Source organism: Malus sylvestris, chromosome 8, assembly GCF_916048215.2.
Source record: "Malus sylvestris chromosome 8, drMalSylv7.2, whole genome shotgun sequence".
Classification (NCBI taxonomy): Eukaryota; Viridiplantae; Streptophyta; class Magnoliopsida; order Rosales; family Rosaceae; genus Malus; species Malus sylvestris.
The window spans coordinates 25,324,022-25,348,424 of NC_062267.1; the positions used below are offsets into that span (position 1 = coordinate 25,324,022).

A 24,403-nucleotide genomic window follows, 5' to 3' on the forward strand; every position below is an offset into this window, starting at 1 on the left:
AATATGCGACATAGGTTTAAAAAAAATATTAATAATTAAAAGCCAGAAAGAGCCTAAAACCAAAACAAAAATGAAAATAAGAAGGAGAGTCTGAAAAATGAATCTTGTATAAAATAAATATTAATAATTAAAATAATTAGATTTGTCAAATTTGATAGATAATTTAAAGATTTATTGACATATGAGATTTAATTAGGCACAATTAATACATAAATTTGAGTGTAAGACATACCATTTATTTTGTGAAAAAGGCAATTGAAAAAAGATAGCTAGCATTCCTCGTCCAAATTTTGGCCAACAAAAAATTGCCTAATCTAAGAGACGAATAATCAACGGTCAATTAATTTCAAATTTCAAATTTGTGAAACAGTAAAAGAAAAGGGACGGAGATTTCAAACCCTCAAACGGTCGATTAATTTCAGATTTCAAATTTGTGAAGCAGTCAAAGGGAAGCGCATACTCTCTCTCTCTCTCTCTCTCTCTCTCTCTCTCTCTTCTCTCTCTCTCTCTCATGGCAGAGGCACAGCCCACCGATTCCCACGCCGAATTCCCTGGTTCTTGGTCTTGCAACGTTCTTGGCCCTGAAACACACCCCAAACCGGTCGGCAATGGCGATGACGACGAAGGCTCGACCATCTCCGCGCTCTGTGTGCCCGGTTCGAGATTGGTCCGAACCGGGCTTGTTCACTCCACTTGCTCAGGTTTGTAACAATCGCCATTCCCACATTTCTTGGAATGAATCCAACAAATTGACCAAATTTGTAGAATTAGGGTTTAAAAATCTTGCATTTGGTTCGTATTTGTTTCTTGGTGTATAATTTCACACTGATTTGTCTCTTTCATCAGATAGCATTGTGTTATTTGTGAACGCCGGAGGGGAGGCCGTGACGGAAAATATAAATCCCGGGCTTCGAGTGGAGCCCGACGGATTTTTCCAAGGAGGGGATGTTCTAAGAACTAATGAGACCATTGACGGCAGCGATGTGCCATCCGTTTATCAATCTGCTCGGTTTGGGGATTTTTCGTACCGGTTTGAGAACCTATCTCCCGGAGAGTATTTTGTGGATCTGCACTTTGCGGAAATTGTATACACGAATGGTCCGAAAGGAATGAGAGTGTTTGATGTCTTCATGCAGGAAGAGAAGGCAAGTAAATTTAATTAAAGAAGTTTGCTAACATGTTTCTTGGATACATCAAGTTTGGTTTGTTGTGCATAATTTCGTTGACTAGTAATTTCTGAAAGTGGTTTGTTTTCCGGTGTGTGAAAGTAACAGGTTCTATCAGGACTTGATATCTATTCTATCGTTGGAGCTAATAAGGCGCTACAGTTGGTAGATGTTGCAGTTTCGGTGGGGGAGGATGGGGCAATTTTGATAAGGTTTGATGGACTTAATGGAAGTCCAATTGTTGGGGGGATTTGTATAAAGCGAGCAGCTTCATTACCTGGTATATTCATATTTCTACTGTTAGCTGGGTATATGAGATATATCTGAACGTTACTTACTCTCCAGACTCATGCCTTGTGGTATGTAACTTGAATGCAGCATCAAAAATGAAACTTGGACATCTTGTATGTAACAATTGTGCTGCTGAGATAGAAATTTCATCTGCTCAGGTTAGATTTAGCTTCAAATGGATATTAGAAGATTGGAATACTTGGCGTTTTGCTTACATTGCCTCTGAATCAAATTGCAGGACAAATATATAAGGTTGGAATTTACAACCAAGTATGAAAAGAAGATAGAGGATCTAAAGAGACGGTTCCAACTCAAGACAGATGAATGCCATGAGGCCTGGATGTCACTGACATCTGCAAACAAACAGTTACAGAACATCACCATGGAACTTGATAACAAGTTGTATGAAAGTCATTGCTTAGGTAAGGCAAGATCGAACTAGAAAATAGAGTGTTGAATACTTCCTTTTGAGCATCATCAGGGAGCTATGGTCGACCCGATGAAATTTTAGAACACTTATATGCTGGAAGACAGATTGTCTTATGATTATCATTAATTCCCTTTCAGATCAAGCTAGAGAAGAAGCGGCAGCAAAATTGAGAGATATTTCTACTAGATATGAGCATGATAAGGGCTTGTGGACCGCAGTTGCTGACAATTTAGAAAGTAAAGTCAAGGTAGGTACACTATGTTCATTTATTCCTTGCAAATTTATGTAGTGGCCCATTTGGTAGGTAGAACTGAAAATGAATGATCTCTCGATCCATTTGCAGTTGATGAAGGAAGACTATGCTCAACTCCATTCTGAAGTGCACAAATTTACTGATGTTATTCCAGAATTCAACAATATGGTATCTGCAATTCAAGCAATGGGTAAGTTTGTATCAGTGTTAAATATGATGTCTCTGAAAAGATATATCTAATTAAACTATTCATATTGCAGTTACACAGTCTGATGAACTTAAGCTTAAGTTCAACGAGGAGCAGGCAAAGAGGAAAATACTTTATAACCAAATGCAGGAGGCAAAAGGTATTGTATTTTCCTCATTTCTTCTATAACCAATACTTTATAACCAAATGTCAGTAGTGGTGAGTCGAATTGGTTCTGCCCTTACCTTTGACCGTATATTTCAGGGAACATTCGGGTGTTTTGTCGGTGTCGCCCGTTGAGGAAAGAGGAGTCATTAGCTGGGCATGCAACAGTTGTAAAATTTGATGCAGCTAAGGATGGAGAGCTTGGGATACTTACTAGTGGCTCCACTAAAAAGATATTCAGGTTTGACAGAGTTTACACACCAGAGGATGATCAAGGTATCGTGTACTATATACCACCCTGAAAAGTTTCTACCTTACAAATTACTTAACCTTGTATAATTCCTTTTAACGTTTGATATTGGGGCACTGGTCAGTCAATGATTTTTACATGCATGATAATATGTTGACTAAAGTTTTGTCTTGTACAGTTGATGTATTTGCAGATGCTTCACCAATGATAACCTCAGTGTTAGATGGTTATAATGTTTGCATATTTGCCTATGGGCAAACGGGGACTGGAAAGACTTTCACAATGGAAGGTTCTGAGACCAACCGAGGGGTCAATTACAGGACCTTGGAACAGTTGTTTAAAACCGCTGAGGAAAGGAAAGAAATTTTTACGTACGGCATATCTGTTAGTGTGCTTGAAGTCTACAATGAGCAAATCAGGGACTTGCTAGCAGCCTCTCCGACTTCGAAAAGGTAAATTTTAACTTCAATACAATTTACTATGGAAACTAAGAGACATCACCTGCCTAGCTAGAGTTTTCTCGCTAGCCTTTAAAATTAGTGTAATGTAGATACAGCTTTGTTTGGTCATATAAGATTCAGAGGTTGTCTAGTTGACAAAAAGTTCTCTTTTCATTATAGATTGGAAATGAGGCAAGCTCCTGAAGGAGCTCATCACATACCTGGAATTGTTGAGGCCAAAGTTGAGAGCATTAAAGAAGTTTGGAATGTTCTGCAAGCTGGAAGCAGTGCAAGAGCAGTTGGATCAAATAATGTGAACGAGCATAGCAGCCGATCTCATTGGTAATTGACCTTAGTTTAATCTACATATTTGGTCTGATTTATTTTGATCCATGCAGAAAGAGGATGTGCTTGTGTTGGCTTTTATAATATTACTTACAATATTTGTTGATGTTCTTCATTCCATATTTAGCATACTCTGCATCATGGTAAAAGCCAAGAATTTGATCACTGGTGAGTCCACTGTGAGCAAGCTTTGGCTTGTGGATTTGGCTGGCAGTGAGAGGCTAGCAAAAACAGAAGTTCAAGGGGAACGCCTTAAGGAAGCTCAAAACATCAATAGATCTTTGTCAGCTCTTGGGGATGTCATCTCTGCTTTGGCAACAAAAAAGAGCCACATTCCGTACAGGTTTGTTGTTATTTTTCTTGTATTCACACACTTGTTTATCCCATATAAACTGATGTGTTTGTTGGTGTTTGCAGGAATTCCAAGCTCACACATCTACTTCAAGACTCCTTGGGTAAGCATCCACACAAAATTGAATATTACTTGCAGCTTGAATGCTCCATTATTACCAATGTGAGGATTAATATGTCAAAGATTGGCGTGTCAACTGATAATTGATAATAGGATTTTAAAACAAGCATCAAGTTGAATTGCTAAATTATTTAGAGATCAACGTGTAATATCATTTATTTCTTTTGGCATGTCACAGGTGGTGATGCTAAAACTCTAATGTTTGTCCAAATAAGCCCTTCTGAGCAGGATGTAAGTGAGACTTTAAGTTCTCTGAACTTCGCAACACGGGTTCGAGGTGTCGAATTGGGTCCTGCAAGGAAGCAAATAGATACAGGCGAGGTTCAAAAGCTAAAACTAACAGTAAGTTCTGGGAAGGCCAAAGATGGTGCTTTACAAAAGTTAGAAGAGAACTTCAACTAAAGCAGCAATTAACAGATGGCGGATTTTATTAATTTCAACTTTTATTTCTGTTTTGAAGCTTGACAAGCTAAAGCAAGAGTTGAAATCCAAAGATGATGATTTACATAAATTAGAAGAGAACTTTCAGAATCTAGAAGGTAAGTCAAAACGGGAGTTCCAACTGTCTAAAAGTCGACAAGAAAAGATTAATGAACTTGAAGACCAGGTTGCTGTGAAGACCGATGTGTGCAAACGACTGGAAAATCAGTTGTTGGAACTTTCAGATGAAGCAAATGGAAAGAGAGAATCATGCTTGAATCTTCAGAAAAAGGTTGCTTGGCAGATAATTTATGTTAATTTCATGTTCTTTTGTTGTGCACAGTTTAATTATGCTGGCTAACATATTGCTTCTGTTTTCCTAAAGGTCAAAGAGCTTGAGGACAAGTTGAAAGAACGAGAACGTGCAGATTCCATGATTCTTCAAAACAAGGTATGTGAAGTGAAATCTACCTAAAACTATAATTTTGATGTAGCTGTTTTCTCTGACAACTCTTGTCACTCGCACGAATATCATAGACTCAAAAAAGTCTTTTATGTTCTGCGACTTTCATTTGATAGAACACTTAACTACACCACTTGCATATATTGTGGGAATGGAAGCTCTAATCACACCTGTAATGTAATGGCAGCACTCCGTGTCCTGTCATGCTGCTCCATCATTGAGAGTTACACGAGTTGTAGAACTTCTTAGTCATCTTCACTTTTTGAAGAATTAACTGTAGCTCTGGCTGAACTATTGGTTATCATTAACTTAAAAATCAGTTTCTGTGTCAGATGCTAGACGAGTAGGAATTTCACTAAACAAAAGATGCTGACTGACACCTGTGTTTAACAGAAGTTTGGGCTCTTGTAAATCTGTTGAGTTTTGACTTCGTTCTCATGCTACGCAGGTCAAGGACCTTGAGAACAAGTTAAAAGAAAGAACGCAAGAGTATGAGCACAATTCGGCTGTAGTTCAGCGGAAGGTAATTCTCAAAAATTTCAAGGGTACATTTCATTATATTTCTCTAATTTCACAATGCAAATTATCAAAAATGCTTCCAGGTCTTTCATTGCTCTTTTTCTCTGTCAATTTCAAGCCAACCTAAAATTTGGGTGCAATATACTTACAAAATTTCACAGAGAAGTTTATCCAGCAAAATGATCTTGCTCTTCTAGACTACTTTTGTAGCTAAATGGATAAGCCCCACATTTTTATTCACTGTTCTACCGTTATCTTTTCGCTTGTTTGCAGTGATACGTATCATATGTAGATACTCATAATGGGTAGGTACTTTGGCGTAATGTAGATATGCACTAGATGTGCACTAGGCTTTGATTTATTTATGTGTATATGCTGATGTGTACTAGTTGGAACGACGTAGTTGCAATTGTGAACATCGTTCATATTCGGGGGTTCAATGCTATAGTTGTGGTCGACCAAAAAATGCTACTACATCTGCAAATTGACCACATTTTTAATTTATTGATTTTTGTTGTGGCAGGTTCAAGAACTCGAGAAAAGGCTGATAACGGAGGAAATCAACAAGGGATCTCTGCAACTGAAGGTTCCTATTATGAATTTCATTCTGCAATTAAAAGTGCTTGACAGATTGATATACTAGTGAGTAATCCTATCCTCCTAAAATAATTCCAGGTTAAAGAGCTTGAAGAGAAGTTGAGACAGAAAGAACAAGAACATGTAATATCGACATTTTGTGGCGACAAGTCAGGTGCCACAACCCCCAATGGCAGAAAATCCTGGTCGAGAAGAGAGACCATTGGCGACATGGACCCTTTGAGGCTAAGTAACTTGAGCTATAGTAACCAAATGACAAGCCAGGAGTCTGTCCTACTCAAGGGAACCGACTCCCTCCGCGAGCTGAAGAGACGAAGAGAGTTGCACAGCAAAGGTCATGAGAATGTGATGTTGCCAGCTACTTTGGCTGATAGGAAGATGTCATCAGCCGAATCCAGCACTGACAAGTCTGGCGACCAAAAAGCACTGTCCAGGATCACAAGAAGTTTAACAAAACCGGCAACCACTGGTAAAAAAGCAGGCCCTTCGAACCCGAGCAACAAAAACCATAGAGATCAGGTTCCAGGTTCCAGGTCAAGGATTTGGTTAAGATAAAGCCAAGGCATCCTCAGAAATGTTCCATGACAATACATCAGTTTTCTTGTGTACTTTTCTATCGCTTTTACAACTGAATCATCGGAGAATATTCTGACATCCTCCAGATGTTAGAGGCTAATAGAGAATGTAAATCTGTACCACTGAGTTACAAAGATTGATGAATTGTTGCACAATTGTCCGAGAAATCTTAGGAATGGAAACAAGAAAATTTAGATTTATAAGTTTATGTTTCTTCATCTAATACAACGATATTCTTCTGTAAGAGGCCCAACCCTTTGAAGTAGTCATGGACATCTTCTCTATCTAGTTTTTGGGTCAACTACATAAAATCCCCCAAACCAATCCCTATTCACACGTTGGCAGTGCTTAAGTGGCATATTGAACAACAAATAGATCATTCTAGTAGTCTTTTCCATCTTTCGAGGTGACTTTTGATATTCGATAGATCATTTCTTTCGAGGCGACTTTTGATATTCAATAGATGATTCATAGATCAACTTCACAAAAAATCAAACAAATCCAAAATCATTAAAACATTCACTTGTAGTGAATAAAATGGACGAATATGATTTAATCCACCAGTCATGATTTTGAATTTGGTTGATTTTTAGTAAACAACTAGACATGATCTTTGAAGTAACACAAAAAATAAACGCTAGAATTGTTAAAATACATTATAAAAGGACCCCACAAAACGTGTGTCAAAAGCGCATCTAGATATCGAAAAATGTAAAAACCAATCCATTTGTTGTGGCGGGGGAGGGAGAGAGGGAGGGTCAGGGCTTCAAACAAACAGTGATTGAACATTAAAATGACGAGTGAAAGCGACATGGCAAAAAATAACTGCCAAAAGCGCTTTTCATTGCGAAAAAGAAACGACTGACTGTACAGTTTATAATGTATCAAGAAAAACCCATCATCTCATACGACCATTTACCAGTTCCCCTTCCACTTGACAACTTTTAACAAAGATTGATATTATCTACAGTGGTCACAAATTAAACAACGAGGCTCTTTAACCAAATCCAAATCCTTCGTTCGCCTCGTGAATCGCAAGAAGCAATCTCTCCTCCAGATGTTCTTTAGAGGGATACTCCGGTAGATCCAACTGGTTGAAGCTGCACAAAATAGTAAATTTCTTTAATAAGCTGCGCACTCGCGATTGAATAAACTCAATTTGGAGGCTAAGAGAACTGAAAAACGTAGTTTCAAACGGCATCTGATAACTCAAACGGGTAATGGAGAAAATATTCAAAAAAAACAAAGAACCAAAAGATGACATGAGAGTCGAAGTTACCAAGTATGTGCGGATGGCAAGTGATCCGCGCTTCCGTACGCCTTGTGTATTTGAAATTTCTGTGAGCCCGAGATCCCTTGAAGTGCACTAAAACCTTCTAAAGGCACCTGAACAATATGAAGCAGCAATGCTCAGACCACATCTCATGCAACAAATTCAGTACATACGATAATACATCTCCAAATTGACCACACAAAAAAATAATATGTTGCCAAATTATGTCGAATGTAAATGGAAGTCGTGTAATAAGAAAACAAGACATCACTAGCAACGGATTCAGGAACAATTTAACTTAGACCGAATACATGCTAAAACAGACCCATGCATTTAAAAACCTTTCCACATGTTAAGATTTTGCTATGCCGCGAGTATAACCGCTTAAATATCACAACCCCATTTTTAAATTCCAATGCCGGTTTCTAAATATTTCTAAGGTACGACTTAAAAAGGGGGTGGGGGAGGGAATGAAGCGGTAATAAATTTATCAATGTTTTCTCAATTATATCCCAGTTATAGAGTAAACAAAGAAAACAAGTGCAAACTAATACCTTAGAGGTGCCAGTCACAAACTGTAATAGACGGGCTTTATCCTCCTTGCTAAAACCTTGGGCAACCTCCCAAAACCACTGAATGACAGGAGATGCGGGGCTGTATCCAGAATATTCGGTATTTGCCCTCATGTCATCCACTGAAATACATGGAAAAAGAAATCTTTATGAGAATGCATGCCCTGAAATTTAAAGGTACAGAAGAGCGGAATAAGGGTTGACAGGGGAACTCACAATCAATATCCGGAAGCCCACTGATCAAAAGTTCCAGTTCCTTGTCGTTAAAAATGGATATTAATTCCTTGTCAATTAGTTCAGTGAATCCGTCCAAAAAAGCAGTTATCTGAGGACGAATAGCAGTTGTTAACCGATGCTCCGCAACTAAATCAACATATTGGTGCTTGTTTTCTTCCGTAACTTTAATGTTCTGGCCACCAGGAATCAGTTCATAGTCTGTTACCTGCATTATATTCAACAAACTTAGTGTAAACAAATGAAGTCCTTAAAAACAGAATATTTAATCCATCAGGGTAACAGGAAAAATTCATTACTTCTGTCCTTTCATATAATATCAGCTTTTCCTCGTCAGCATCGATGCTGAAAGTAAGGTCCAGTACATCGGTAATATCATTCTGTAAAAGGATGGCCAAGGAAAGAGTAGGAGAGGGTCAATAACTTGATAAAAAATGAAAGCGAGAAAGTGAAAGTGAGAGAATGTAGGAAATTTGCTAGTTTTCTACATACCTCAAGCATCCACTTGAGGTTTTTAAAGTAATCAGGATCGATGGCCTCTATATCATGATAAGTGACCTTTGCCCCCAAAATATGTTTGTAGAAAGATCGAGTAAAATGAACATCCAATAACTGGCCGTCAAATAATGCTTTTCCAACCTGTAAAATACACGTCAGAATGAACTTCTATCAAAACAACTCAATCCAACAAGAGCAACTAAACAACTCTTGTACTCACCACTCGCCCAACAAACTTGAAATATGAAAGATGTTCTGTTTGGTAAACAGAGTTGGGATTTGGCTGAAATGTTGATTCATTGCCCACAGTTGTAAATAGTAATGCTCCCTTGTCAAAAATAACCCTGGACAACAACTGGTACCATTCTCTAGTAAGCCCACCTGCATCAATACCTTCCTCTCCTTGAAAGTGAACCGTCAATCTCCCCTTCAAATCTTCAGCTGATCGCATGCGAAGCTGGTTATATGAATCCTCAAGAATGTATGCTCTTCTTACTGAAATTCTCAAAGGACTATGATGATGGTGATCATGTAGATGCTTTATTTTCGATCTGAAGTGAGCACGCTTGTTGTCGAAATCGATAATGCGTGGAACCTTCAGCATGAGTGAGAAAGACTTTTCTAGCAAACCAGGATTTTGACGAATAAAAGCATTTAACAATTTCCTATGTTTCTCTGAGAACTTCAGAAAAGCAACATGTTTTTCATCAACTTTCAAAAAGGAACCTGAGGTTTTCTGATGGCCAGCAGATGTACTGGCATCTTCAACCTCAGAAACAGCAGCAACACCAAAGTCATTACCAGGGCCTGGCTGCCCAGGATGCAATTTCTCACACACCACAAAGAAAGATTCTATGTATGGTAAGATGTTCTGGGTGCCGGCAGGCAGAGGAGGAATTACACCAGATGGCTTAGATGTAGAAGCTCTATATGAAGTCATCGTATCTGGGGCAGAATCTGAATAGCTCTCTATCTTACTTATGCAAGTGCTCAGCTCCAGCCACAAAGGTTCCAAAGCCGCATTTATTTCCCAAACCTGAGAAAGAGAAAGAGTATGCTCCTTTTCTGCAAGAATCTGTGTGTCCTTCTCTTTCTCCATCAGAGAAGTAACAAGGGAACTTAATGCCTGCAGAACTCTTAAGATTGCAGCTCCAACAGAAGACATGGTACTGAGGAGTGCTGTCACTGTTTCACCAAATGTGTGCAACTCATTCATAGCAGCTCTAGTCAAATTTCTAACAGCCTCTGCTAGCTCAGTAATAAACAGATTTGAATGGGTAGGAACAATTGCCACCAACTTCTTCATTACCTCCGCTACAAGAGTATATGCATTATCTGACAATCTGGGTTGAAAACAAAATCTGTCAACATCCAAGATATGTGTAACTGAAATTTATAAAAACCTATAGCCTAGTAATCAACATAAGTGTTACAACGAAGAGGCAGGATAAGAGAATGCAAGTATCTCCAGGAAAATAGTCGTAATTAATACGTTGTTCGTTTTGAAAAAAAGACGAATCATTTCATAAAAAAAAAGGAGAGAAGAACAAAGAGTGTAGTCCAGTACCACCCCAAACACAACAGACAAAACACAGCCATCTCTCAAACACCCTAACACTAACTATAAAGCAGCCCTTTCCCAATAACAAGGACAGTATAATTTGAAAAAGAAAAATAAAAAGATAAGAAAAGAAATGAAACATTCTTAGTAATAAAACAATTAAGCTACAGAAAAAGAAAAGTTATCATTTCCATACCCTTCTCGTGCAAGCAGTGAACATAGGAGGCGAAGTTCTTCTTGCGGAAGGTTAAGCAGAACACTAGCAGTTTCGCATTTGCTATCAACACCAGAAGTTGTTGGTTTGGAGGAATCAACAACCTTATCTGACATACCAACCACAACAGCAGCACCACCAGATTCTGTATTCATCTCAGCATCTGCAGTCGATATTTGAGGGGCAGAAGGTTGCTCAGAAACAGAAACCCCAACCCCAGATTTGACGGATGATTTCCTTTCAGCGTTATCAATGATGACCTCCAATAAGTTAAGAAGCTGTAAAAAGAATTTACGGATGAAAGTAAGTCCGCATTACTGCAGTTGCACAGAACGGTACAAGTCCCTCCCTACATAACTAAATAATAACCAAGTAAGATTTTCACCTGTTCAAGATGAGCTATACTTCTGAACAAGTAAAGGGGTTGATTCAAAAGGCTCAAAAGCAAAGCAATTGATGAATATCCTTCCTGATGACTTTTATTTGATCCAGTCTCTTCAACAACCATCACAGCTTTGCCACGTCCCTGATCAATATTATCTGGTTCGTGTGGGGCAGAAAAGTGAAGCAAAATCTTTGCCACATTAGGATGATGTCGAGCCAAATAAGTCAGAGTTTCAAGAATGCGCCGAGATAACAATGGTGGAACACCTATAGAGTATCAGACAATGTTAGAACCGATGATCTAATTAGCTGCTACGGTATAATCCATTATACTCTATGCCATCCCTGAATACTGCTTGACTGACTAACATGCATTAACTGAGAAGCATTAGCACATATCTCAAACGAATAAGGAGATCTTACCAGATTGAGTGCGTGAACAAATCACATTACTCTGGCAAGCATAAAGCCGATACGGGGGCTCAGAAGCAATTGAGTGGTCAACAGACTTTCTTGTATCAAGCATTAGCATGTCCATGAGAATTTTCACAAGAGAATTTCGGGTTTCATTATGAGCACATACGTTCAACAGAAGCTTCTGCAGCTGACCCTTATACAGCGGCTGCAAAATTGTGACCATCAATTTCCAGTAAAGAAAATAAAAATAAAAATGAATAAATACTATTTACACTCATATACTACCTGAAAAACACGAAGAACCCTAATCATTGCATGCAAAGCTTCTGTGTCAACTAATGGAGTGCCTTCGGCTTCAACTACCTTGGCACCAATTGATCTACGTGAGGCAATGCTTCCCCCAATCCTGTCCAGGCTAGATCCAATGCCTTCACCTGGTCTTGAAGTCTCACCCCTACGGTTTCTAGGATACATACCAAACAGGGTACGATTATAACGATGGGCAAATCTTTCACGTAACATGTTTGCCTCCGCAACTAGTGCAGGGGTAAGATTGGCAAGTATAGCATCAGATGAAGTCAAGAGAACCTGTGCACACAAACCAAGAACAAAATATTACAACTTGAATTACACATTTGATTATTAATTTAACACAACCCAATGAACCTGAACAACATACTTCTTCACGCAACTCTGAAGGAAATGTTGCAATTATTGAGACTGTGTCCATTTCAACTGGTTGACCTTCGAGTTCCTGAGACTGATGTAGCCTTTGAGCTTGCTGTTGAGCTAAAACTTCTGCTCTGATATCAGGAGGAAGGGCAGCAAGGAATTCTGGATCAATATCTCCAGCATTTTGTGGCTCAGCATTTGTCTGTGGAGCTGCTTGACCCTGCTGTGCCGAGAGAACTTCAGCACGCAACTCCTCAGGAAGGGCATCCAAGAAAGCAGGGTCAATAGCCCCAGAACCGGCATCACTGTTAAGTTGCTGTTCTGCTGCTGGACCCTCCTGATCTGCCTCACGGCTAGAATTTTCAGAAACTTCTGTTACGCTATGTAGAGAAACATCTCTTGCACTGACAGTGGCAGAATTCCCTGAAGATACATTTGTTCTTCTTGCTCGAGTTGCCTGTGAATCACCCAGTGGCATTCGATCAGAAGAACCTTGCCTCTCTGCTCCATCATCATGACCATCAGCACTCCCAATTTCAACATCAAGGCTACGAAGGCTCTCCCCTAAAGTTGCTCCACTTCCACCACTTTCTTGGCTCACAGCTTCTACATCCCTCACAGCTGCATCATTGGGTTCAAACTGCATCTGAACGGACCGTGGATGCATGCTAGACATGTCCATTGATTGTAGAGATTCGGTCACTGTAGTTGGTCTCAAATCAGCATTTCCAGAGTTATCAGTTGTCTCAGGAGGGGGCAGGCTTCCACTTTCAATAGTGACATTGTTCTCAACCGGAATTTCAGGCCTGACACCTGTTTGTGGTTCTTGCAACTCTAAAGCTTCAGCTGTGTTCTGAGAATCCACCGCTTTTGTATTATTCTCTTCAGATGTCTTGTCAGCCATCGGTCGCCTTAATTGGGACACAAGCAAATCCTCAAGTCCTTGTGGCACTGAACTTGGATTTGATCCACCACCTTGCTGGTTATCATCCATCCACAAGTTCAGTCGATGTCCATGACGCCCATTCCTCAATGATCGGAAAATATTATCCAATCTTGACGAAGTGACCTCTGAGTTTAAATCTGGTAACACCATATCACGGGTATTCTCTGGAAGCCAGGAACACACCATCATAGAAGAGAATTAACAAAATAATATATCAAATACAAGAAGGCACATCAAAAGCATTTAAACTTATTTACCTGATTGTCTAGGTGGGGCTGACGATAGAGACAATGGTCCAACCAGAAGAGGATGCCTTGATGGAGTGGCATTCTCGCCAGTTCTTCCCAAAAGACTGTAAATAGAAGTAGTGCGCCCTTGACGTCTAGAACCAAAAACTTCAACTGGCATCACTTGACGTCCTTCATTAGGAAAACCAGGATCTCTACCAAAAACTTCAATACGGTCAAAAACATTAATCCCATTTATGCCTTCCTCCAGCCTCAGTATGACTCCATCCTCCTCATCATCATCTTCTTCATCATCTTCCTCAAATACTTCCTCATCAAACTCATCATCATCAATCTCATGATCATCTTGGTCAGTGTCAGGATGTGGCAGGTGATGCACGTCATCTTCCAGATCATTATGCTCCTCATCGTCATCATCTTCGTCATCGTCTACTTCATCTCCATCATCCTCAGACATATCTTCATCGTCGTCGTCGTCGTCATCAAGATTCTCTTGCTCGTGAGGTTGAATTTCAAACCGTATACCCACAGTATCAATACCATTTTCAAGACCCCTAGTTTCCTCCGAATTTTCATGCATATATTCATCTTCATTTGCAGGAGCAAAACCTCCATCGAGATCTTGGTCATGTTCCATATCATCAGTCACAGCCACAGAACCACCAAAAGATTGGACCACGCTATAAGACTCAATGGGCTCAGCTGTACCAGAATCATGGTGGGACTGGGATGGTGTTTCCATAGATTGGGATCCCTCAACAATATTGTCTGTTGTTCCAGATTGATTATGATCAGGAGGTTTGGTAGAATTGTCATCCTTACCAGAATTTGAGTCAGCAGAATGAACATGTTCTTTGGTTACCAACTCAAGAGCTTTGAGAAGACCAGTAACAACTTTAGGCGAGTCAGCATGGTCCAAGTCCAGCATTTGGAGAGTTCGAGTCAATGCCCCAATCAGACCAACATCTATAAAAGTCACAGAAGCTTCCGCAGAAATGTATGAACCTGTAGGAGTACGGGCAGCCAGAACATCATTAAGTAGATCACAAAAAGCTTGTATTTCGTTGTTAGGTGGCCGGCAACCATTGCATGATTCTACAAAGTCATTAAATATTAAACTGATCTCGGTAAAAACTCTCTTCCTTGCCTCAGAAGAACGAACACACGATGCAACTAAAAACTGGCTAGCCCGACTTGCTAATTTGTGCCTCCAGTCACCATCAACTTTCTTTTCCTTCTTGGCACTGCGTGAATATGGAAGAAACTTATGAAGAACATGGTTAAATATTCCACCAGTGCATACAGCAGTAGGACCCTTTTGACTGGGGGCCCTGCAACTGCTAATTTCAGCATCTTTCCGAAGCAGAACATGCGCAGACGAAGCATACATCGATAAGATCTCAGTTAGAAGCTTCAAAACAAATACAACCTTTGCAAGAGATGCAGGAGCTTCTTGGGTACAAGTTTCGTTATCTTCAGACACTGAAGCAATTGCTTTACCCTTCCCTTTTATAGCAGCAACATCAATATCCATGTCATTTGAAGGTGGCGCATCAGTGACAACATTATCCTTAGTCGGCGGTACATAAGTACACACAGAATCCAGAAGAAGCTCAATCACAGAGATAAAACTCTGGGGGTATTTTCGATGAACTTTTGCACTCTTTAAATTTGAATCAGGAACCTTGCCATGTCCATTGCCAGAAGCTACTGAATTTATATTACCCAGAGCAGCTTTACTATCAGCCATTAGTGTTTTGTCTTTATCCAAAGATTTATCCTTCTCTTTTTCCTTTTCCTTGCTTTTATCTTTCTCTCGATCTTTCAGCAAAACAATGTAAGGCCTTTCACCAACCATCTCAACTTGACAAATAGACTGAGCAGCACGCATAAATATCACCGGATCACGAGAAATTGCAGAACTTAAACTTGATAGAAAATTGCGGGGAGAAACCCTACCATTAGAATGCCTGTTGGCAGCAGCCACAAGGCTGTGCCTTATTTCAAATTCCATTGCCTGCTGAAGAGTTTGAGGATCTTCCAGAACATGACGGATAATGGTAGCAGCAATATTGTCAAACCCAGGAAAGAGGCAACTTGTCGGCAAAGAAAGCAGTAAACTTAAACCTCCGACATCAAGAAATTGAACAGCAACAGCATGAGTTTTTGTGAGAGTAGAGCAAAGCTGCAGAACAGCATGCATTGTTTCAGAAGGAAGCTGGTTCCTGATGCAAGAACAAGCTATCTCAATAAGCCTCTTCTGCTCTTTCATTTCTATATGTTTTGAAGATAATCCCAATGCAGACTGCAACTTATTTTGCTTGTCCTCATCAATGCTAAGTGGTGTTTGGTGGCTACTGACACTATCCTTCTTCAACTGCTCTACAATTTCAGGGTTCAGTTTTTGATCCACCTGCAACAGCCGATCGACAGCAAGAAAAGCTGTTGTTACCCACCTTGGAACTTCACGTTTCTCCCTGCCAACTGAACCAGAATCCCACTGGAAGAGTAGATCTGATACAACTTTCACCAGACCATTCTTCGAGGCAAGTTCGCGTGCAATTGCGTCTTCTTGAAGAATTAAAGCAAGAACGTGAAAAAGAGCAGATAGCAAAGTACTGTGCCCACTGTCAAAACTCAAACTAGATTCTTTAATCTGCTCAACAATGAAAGAGATGATATTAGGCCGATATTGACCATCATTTTGGGAGCATATCATTACTAGCAGGTCTCGAACTGGAAAAGCTAGAGGTTCCTTCATCTGCAGAAGCTTTGCGCATGTAGATAACAACTCCTCAACAGGAGGAAGTTGGACCATCTCTTCTTCAAGCTGCTGAGCATTGTCATTTGCAACAGCTTCCTTAGTGTCTGATTCATTACCCAAAGACATAGCAAGTGCGCGAGCAAGTTCATTGTCTTCTTCAGCCTCCTCTTGATGGGAAAACAACCACTCCATTGCCAACTCCACACTATTTGATCCAACTTGCCTCAGAGCTTCTTCTGCCCTAGACCTGGTAAAGCCCATCTCCACAATCATTGAAATAGTTGTCTCATTAGGAGGGGGGCCAGTAATACGGGCAGTGTTGCTGCTACTAACATTCTTCACTTCAACCCCAGAGTATATATGCCTGATTATAGAAATAACAGTACCAGTAAAATCATAACTACAATCAACAAACTGAGGATGAGTCCAAAGAGGAAGAATTGCCTTCAGCACCATGGACTGGAGGACCTTTACAAAGGTCTCAGCATCGCGTGGGAAAGGAATATTTCCATTTGCCAGGGGTTGTGCTAGCAAGTGTTTAGTGAAAGGAGATAAAATGAAAGATGATGTTACCAGGTGATCCATAAGTTTACCATAGCTAGCTAAAGGACCGTAAATCCATGAATGGTCAATATCTTCCCTTTCATCCTGCTTTGAATTCCCATCATCCGTTTCCATCGGGGATGCAGGAGCCCTGACTGTGAAGAGCAATTCACTGGTAGCTACAAATGTCTTCAAAACTAACTGGACAACTCCATGACCATATAAGCAATTTAGCAAAACAGCATTACATGAATCAGCTCTCTCCAGTAGACTTACATCAATGAAATCAATAACTTTACCAAAGTACCGACACTTTGTTGATATGGAAGCCTTGGATTCAGAAGAATTAGCATGCCCTTCGAAGTTCAAGTGATCAAATGCAATGGATGCAAAAGTAGAAGCCACAGATTTTGCAGCAGGAGAAACATTCACAATATCATCCCGTCGACGAGAAGGTACCGACATGACCTTCCCCAGCTCTTGAAACAGATGGGTAATGTGAAAAGAAAGTGATCTCACCATGTCACAGCAAGAAGTATAATATGACCTCTGCTGGTCATACTCCTTTTTATTAAGAGGGCCAACAACATCAGAAGACCCAGAATGATGGAACTGATGACTGGATCCAATCCGAAGATTTGAATGACCATCATAATTTGTTCTTTGTTGAGAACTAGTGGCGCGACCAAGGTCGCGGTATAGGCTAATAAGGTCCAGAAACTGGGATTCAATGCTCCACCCAGAAGTCCTCCTTCTGAGCAATGGATCAAGGAACTGCCTAAAAGAGTTGAACCTTTGCTCTTCAGTTTCACTTGTATTTGTTTCTGACTGTTGTGACTCACTGGTTGAACCAGCATTATCATCCTCCAAGTCCAATTTTGTATCTTCTAAAAGAGCAATCTGCCATAAAACTTCACGATGGACATGTCCTATATCTTCAAGAACATCCTTGCTACCATTTCCAAATTCCGTAAGCAATGCAGTTACCCAGCGGTTGTCCTTTGAGGCAGCAATAAACAAAAGGAACTCAACAAGAAACAGAGAAGAAAAAATTCCACCATCTGATGCCATCCTAGGTTCCAGCAAAAAGGATCCTGAAACCGCCCCAAAACCAGACAAAGCTTTCTTTAGGTGGTCCCTAAGGGAGGAGCAAAATGCACGGGCAAGGGCAGCAGAGTGATGTTGAGTAAAACCCTTGAAAACCATAGTACTGTGCAAAGCAATAGACATCCCATCGGATGATTGTGCAATAGCAGGTTGGAGAAGAAGCTTAAGTAATGCATCAATTCCTGACTTCTCGACAAACAACCGACATGTTTCGGAATTCTCCATTGTTCGGTGGACCAGTATCATCAAATGAAAGAGGGATAATTGAATGAACTGCTCATTACCGATCCCATCTGCAGCTGAATCTACAGAATCAACCAGACAGCAACTACCTTCATTTTCTCTCTCTTCAGAATCCATTTCCATTGCAGTACTCGCATTTGCCTTTCCTGCTGCCCCTGTATTGTGGCTGTCAGTGAAGGAAGCAATTTTATCAATTATCTCAAGGATGATATCAACACCAGTGCTTCGCAGCGAAGATACATGGCGCAAAAGCTCTTCCACTGCATTTGCCAAAGGAACAATAGCTTCATTCATTGCAGTAACATATTTCTTGCTCGTGAAGATGTCAACAAGAAAGCGTAATGCTGAACCTTCCTTCACAGCCTCCAAGCCTTTGGCATTAAGACAAATAGCACCAAGACCGTTAGGTACACATGTAAGAGCCTTTGCAGAGGGAAGAATTCCAGCTACAACTGAGGATATAAATGCATCTGGCAGACCCATTTCATGCAAAGCAGAAAAGCAAGTTGGGTCTTTGTGTATAGTTTCACTCAAAACAGTCACTGCAGAGTAATAAATGTCACCACCAAATTTGTCCACATTCCCAAATATCAGAGAGAGAGTTGCAGGTAAAGAACTGTCATGGGAGTGTTGCACTCTGGAGGAATTCCCAGCGGCATATGTAGCAGACCCAAGTGCCTTCAACGAAGCTTTAATGAGTCTCTTCTGTGAGTACAGCTGGTCGTCACTGTATCTTGAGCTTTCTCCGATGACCATTGAGTTATCATTATCACCAGCCAAACCAATAACTCTGTGTACCTCTATCTGTAGTCTCTGAGACAAAAGCTCAACTCCCCCCGACTCTTTAAACAGAGACACAGCTGAACTACTGTAATCCATGAGCTTTTGTAGAGTTTTGACAGCAAAACAGACTAGATGCAAATGCAAAGGATCAGAATCCTCCAAAAGAGGCAAGAATGTTGGAACCATGCCTGACCCTCTAATATTACTCCCTGTAGCTGATGATGAAACCACATGGAGCAGATAGAACTGAAGAAGTGCTTCAACAAAAGCAAGAGAAGTTGGATCATTGGAGTTTTTTAATGATCTAACAGCTCTCTGTAGCACATTCAGGAGTATCATACGATTTCCCCCTGCAAAACTGATACTAGATACACTCAAGATTCGTGCCCGCTCATGAGACGCTGAATATGCAGCTAACTGAGCACCCAAGGCAAGCATTGCCTGCGTTCTGATGGTCCCAGACACCGATTCTTCGGACCGCACAATTCTGATTAATTCATTTGTAAACTCTGGCTCATTAGCAAAGAAGGAATTCAGTTCTGCACTGGCATCACTAGACTGAACGAGCACAACAAATGCAAGAAGGCAAATCCTGCTGTACAGCCTACATATTTTTGGAGAACGGAAGGCACGAGCATATCTGATTCTTGTCAGCAGTGAGAACCGTAGTTCAGAAGGTACCCTGTGCTCTTCTATATATCGTTTCATTAGCTTTAAATCATCCTCCTTTTGCAAATGCAAATCTGGAATGTTTATAACCCCCAAACTTGAAGAATTATTTACATTGCTAGAGCTCTCCTCTGTACTTTGGGCATTCCCATGCAATTCAAAATAGAGCGTGGAACCTATTCGGCACTGCAACTTGTCAGAATCATTTTCTACATCAGATGGGAACAAATTGAGCCCGTCGTCTTGGTTAGTCTCGTTTGCCATAACACATGAATATAAACCCAATCCCTCTTCCTTGCTTCCCCAGCCCTGTGCCAGAGACAGGAGATAGCTGTTTACAGAACCACAACCGATCATCTTCCCACTGACATGCAGCTTGGAGGGATTTATTTTCACAAGTGCGGAAAGAGTTTCTAATGCAGCTATAAGGACCTCGGGATCCGTTGATGCGAGTAGGAGCTTGAAATGCTGAAAAGAAATAAAATATTGATATTAAAATGACACATGGTAGTAACACCTGCTGCTAAACCAGACCCAAAAAGTAAATGCAGAGATCAGACCCAACAAATAAAGCACAATTTTTCATCCTCCAAGAAAACATACCTCTAAGCCATCAAATGAACTCTTGTTATTGCAGTTTTCTAAAATTGTTTGCATCACTCTCAAGATTTGTAGCACTGCATGCTTTGGAAACGGACTATCATCTTCTAAGATTTTATCCGACAACAGTAGATCATTTCTACAAGACAAGTATGTCTTGAAATATGTATCAAAATGCAGAAAAAGCGGCCTCCAATGGTTAAAATTACCCTGAAGTCAAAGCAACATATTAGTGACAGAAAAAAATATTAAGAAGTTTCACCCAAGAAAAGCAGCATGCTACAACCTTACTGTACTCCCAATGGAAACCGGAAAGAGGTATTGCTATATCTTGTAACGGACATTGTATCACTTTATTGATAAAGGCTTTGATCTTAGGAGGCTGAAACAAACGAAATGCAGTCATAAGGTATCGCACATCAAAAAAGTCAGAAGAAAATGTAGTCGAAGAAAACTAAACTATGTATAACATTAGGTGATAAAGCTATCAGTAATATCCTCAAATAAAGGAGGGGAAATTTCACAACCCTAAAAAGGAAGATATATAACTCTGAACATGACTCCAATACCATACAGAGATTATTAACATCAATGAATATTTATATAAAACAAAATTTTATCATGGCCAGGTTGTCTCGATTTTCAATTTTAAAAATAGACATCAGTGGAATCTTATCCTGGAAACAAAAATCCAATCCAGAGCTTAAGGAATCACCACCGAACAAAAAAAGAAGCTAATAATAATAATGGAAACACAGAAGAGGAAGAACAGTAAATAAAATAAAGGAAAGCATCAAATTAGAAGAATATGAACACCCAAAAAAAGCTAAAATGTAATTTTAACAACTAGAAACTTATTTACATTAAAAAAAGAAAGCATCGAACTTATAGAATCACTAGCAACTTTGGGTTTAGAAGAAATTTGTATTATCTCCATAACAACAGAAATAGACTTCTTAAGAAATTTAACATATTCTTTTTATTAGAACCTAAGTTCATGCTGTGCACAATTTATTTGCATCAACTGCAACATATAACACCACTAGCATTCTTAAGTTCAAACTTCAAAAATTCACTGAAGACACTTGGGTCTGATACTAGCAACTTGTGGTGCATCTTAAGCATGATATGTAACGTAAATGTACAGAACATAGTGGGACATGGAACAACTGGGCAATTTAACAAGAGATCCTGTGTAGCACAAATAGTTTTGGTGGCATACTCCAACCAGATATGGATCAAATGCACTGCTTCTCAACACTCAACATATACCTGGTTCTTGACCGGTATATCCATATTTTGGGAAAAGAAATAACATGTATCCAATATTCACTATAAAGTATAAAATACCAAACTGCAGTGTAATCGCTCTAGTATAGTATTTAGATATAACGGTAAATCACATTAATTACAGTACGTGCTCTAACTACCATTTTTTTAATAAAGAGACATACGTACGTTCATACATATATATATATAGGAAATAACAGAAAGGAAGGCACGTGGTCTAGAAGACCACACAAAACCAACTGGAGCCAATCGTAACTAAAAAAGGCAGCCAAAGGGAAAAGAGCAGTCTCCTCTCCCTAAACTCAAACTAGCATAAAGAAGCACGCCAAACTCTCCAAATTTCAGAGAAGCAAGTGCATAAAGCAGCTTGCCAATGCTCTAACTATCATATAATTAAAATGCATTTCTAATTATTGAACTGCATAACCACAGAACACTTAATGATTCAGAACAAGGAAATGAAACTGTACTTGCTGGCCCAGAATACTCACTAGCATACTATGTCCATATCCCACATAATGTATCTATGTTTCTTAGACCAGATAAGATGGTATAATATAACTAAAAATAAGAAAAGCCTGATCAGAAAAATGAGAAGTAGAAAAATTACAAACATACTGCCGGTCCTTCGTCATCAAATATCAAAATGTAAAATAAAATAATTAAAAAAAAAACTATAGTGAAACTAAGAGTCCTGCCACATCTTATTTTATAAGAATACGACTATTACTACTGACAATTATAATAAGTAATCCACCAATTAGACCCAGTATAATGCAGGTAGTAGATTTGTGGATAACCTATACACAAAACTTTAAGCATTGAAAGTACACATGTACATCAGCAGCCAAACAACCATACATAACTTTAAGTAACTTTATAAAAAACCAAGCATATAACCAATTCCAAAATTACAAAAACACATCTTACAGGCCCAATACAACCTCTACACAATTTAACCTAAAGTCCGTTTTGCAAGGCCGTGAGAAAACCTAAGGGCCTATCTCTAATAACCCTGATGATTCTGATAAAACCCTAATGTTTAAAGAACTATAATAAATAAAAAATCAACACAAATACAAAAATTTGCACGATACACATAACAAGCTGAATGCCAAATTTTAAACTAAACCAAATGAGAGAGAGGGAGAGAAAGAGATAAACTCACTGGCTCGGAGTCGAGTTTGATGGACGGACCGAGAGGACCGTCGGCTGAAAGGAGTTGCCGAATCCTCGACGGCAAGTTTGATCTTAGGGTTGTCATAATTCCACCTCAGCTTCTCTACTTCGAACTACTTCAAACCCCCAAAACCAAAAACAGAAAAGTAAAATATAAAAACCCACAAAAAGAAAACAAAAATCCAAAGAAAACAGGAACGAAATCGGCGATTAGGGTAATCCACGAATCCCTAAAACGAGAAAAACCATAAATTTCGATTCTTGATTGAAAAAAGTAGATCGGGTACATACATACAGCGATAGATACAGAGAGAGAGAGAGCGGAGAGGAATACCTGAGAGACGGAGGCGACGGATGCCTACACATCCGAAACACGAAGGGCCGTACCGAGCAGAGAGAAGAGAAAATCGAGAGATTTGAAGAGAGAGAGGCGAAACCCCAAACTGAAAGCGAAGGAGAAAGAAGAGAGAGAGTGTCTAGAGAGAGAGAGAGAGAGAGAGAGAAGAGTATTTGTATTGTTGTATGTAGCGTCTGTGTGTAGGTCTCGCCCTCTTAAATTTCAAGCCCTTGGAAAACAAGAAAATGAAGTTTATACACTTTCAAACGACACTCAAAATTTTAAATTAAAATAGATTAATAAACAAAAATTAAATGTGTATAAGAAGTCAAAACGAGTGTATGAATAACATTACCTTATATATTCGTGTATGCGAGTGAGATAACACCATCAAAGTCTCCTGGACTACGGGCTTCTACAAATTTTAGGGTTTTTGTCCACTTTTTGGGACTTTTTGATGGTATTTGGTATTTATTGCCCGGTCTATAATCTGTTGTTCGCTTGTAACTTGTTGGTTTTGGGGTATAATCAAAACATCAATTGCTTCCAAAAAAAAAAAAAAAACATCAATAGCTAGGTGCTCCATAACCACTCAAATCCCCATCTTTCTTCTAAGTTGTAACAAAATTAATATATGTTGAAGAAATTATTTTAAACTTGGCATTTTGTTTTTTAAATCTCAACAATTCAGCTAAATTCTCAAACTTTAAGGAAATTTTGGTGAATAATTCTACCAGGTCGAAAGTTATATTGTTCCAAGTGATAAGAGATTATATATGCTTTGGTGTGATCTCATCGTTCATTTCAACATTTTGGAAAAAGGTTGCCACACATACATGCCCTCATCTGGAGTAAACTGACAACGTCTGAAATGTACATCAACAGGTGCTAGTTTTCCGCAGATCAAGTGTCTTACGTATATGTTAGGTTGTAACTAAAATTGGTAGTGAAATTGATTTAATTTCATAAGTCATGAGTGACATCTAGTAGTATTTTATGACTACGTAGATTAGATAGAGTTATTCGTAAGATAATTATGATACTCTTTTGAACATTGATTGTAGTACAATGCAATTAGGTTCTTATATCATTCATGTCGGAAATATCGATGATATCGGAAATATCGGTAGTCCAAAAACATGGAAATATCGGGATATTATCGATATCGATAAAAATTGAATAAAAACCACGGAAATTGTAAGAAAAACTTAGAAATTTTTATTGAAACTTTGTAGGATGTTTATTTAGTTAATTATATATTAGTTTATCACAAAAAATTGGAAGGAAAGGCATTG

At 39.3% G+C, this 24,403-nt stretch overlaps 2 protein-coding genes across 4 annotated transcripts; one reads left to right on the plus strand and one right to left on the minus strand.

Annotated features, from left to right (window-relative positions):
• The first annotated feature begins 386 nt into the window (after positions 1–386).
• Positions 387–6,777, plus strand: LOC126633426 (kinesin-like protein KIN-14R). The gene is made up of 19 exons (XM_050304020.1): positions 387–701; positions 847–1,145; positions 1,275–1,446; positions 1,545–1,615; positions 1,696–1,879; positions 2,025–2,134; positions 2,231–2,330; positions 2,401–2,487; positions 2,592–2,768; positions 2,921–3,194; positions 3,363–3,524; positions 3,655–3,870; positions 3,945–3,982; positions 4,178–4,341; positions 4,460–4,711; positions 4,805–4,870; positions 5,331–5,405; positions 5,925–5,987; positions 6,077–6,777. Exons 1-19 carry the CDS (start codon positions 512–514, stop codon positions 6,551–6,553), a joined length of 3,177 nt encoding a protein of 1,058 aa, XP_050159977.1. The 5' UTR covers positions 387–511; the 3' UTR covers positions 6,554–6,777.
• Positions 6,778–7,339: 562 nt separating this feature from the next.
• Positions 7,340–23,302, minus strand: LOC126633425 (E3 ubiquitin-protein ligase UPL2-like). Of its 3 annotated transcripts, none has more exons than XM_050304018.1 (17): positions 23,106–23,302; positions 22,761–22,884; positions 20,589–20,684; positions 20,306–20,512; positions 13,603–20,170; positions 12,407–13,509; positions 12,013–12,315; positions 11,734–11,932; positions 11,312–11,577; positions 10,909–11,204; positions 9,372–10,494; positions 9,146–9,292; positions 8,953–9,033; positions 8,636–8,861; positions 8,402–8,541; positions 7,854–7,960; positions 7,340–7,674 (listed from the first exon to the last, which is right to left on the minus strand). In XM_050304018.1, exons 2-17 carry the CDS (start codon positions 22,854–22,856, stop codon positions 7,572–7,574), a joined length of 11,061 nt encoding a protein of 3,686 aa, XP_050159975.1. In that variant the 5' UTR covers positions 22,857–22,884; positions 23,106–23,302; the 3' UTR covers positions 7,340–7,571. The 3 variants fall into 3 exon arrangements, with proteins under 3 accessions (XP_050159975.1, XP_050159974.1, XP_050159976.1); XM_050304017.1 differs by having other exon boundaries at positions 22,761–22,887; XM_050304019.1 differs by having other exon boundaries at positions 22,761–23,001.
• Between the last annotated feature and the right edge of the window lie 1,101 nt (positions 23,303–24,403).

What these genes read in the sequence shown, in the direction of transcription:
- LOC126633426 (XM_050304020.1), top strand. Translation starts at nt 512, where the DNA reads ATGGCAGAGGCACAGCCCACCGATTCCCACGCCGAATTCCCTGGTTCT. An exon ending in GTATGAAAGTCATTGCTTAG is followed by an intron (nt 1,880 to 2,024) that starts GTAAGGCAAGAT and finishes ATTCCCTTTCAG; the next exon opens with ATCAAGCTAGAGAAGAAGCG. An exon ending in TTCAAAAGCTAAAACTAACA is followed by an intron (nt 4,342 to 4,459) that starts GTAAGTTCTGGG and finishes TCTGTTTTGAAG; the next exon opens with CTTGACAAGCTAAAGCAAGA.
- LOC126633425 (XM_050304018.1), bottom strand. Translation starts at nt 22,856, where the DNA reads ATGACAACCCTAAGATCAAACTTGCCGTCGAGGATTCGGCAACTCCTT. An exon ending in TTGTTCACGCACTCAATCTG is followed by an intron (nt 11,578 to 11,733) that starts GTAAGATCTCCT and finishes GATACTCTATAG; the next exon opens with GTGTTCCACCATTGTTATCT. An exon ending in TTGTGACTGGCACCTCTAAG is followed by an intron (nt 7,961 to 8,401) that starts GTATTAGTTTGC and finishes CATATTGTTCAG; the next exon opens with GTGCCTTTAGAAGGTTTTAG.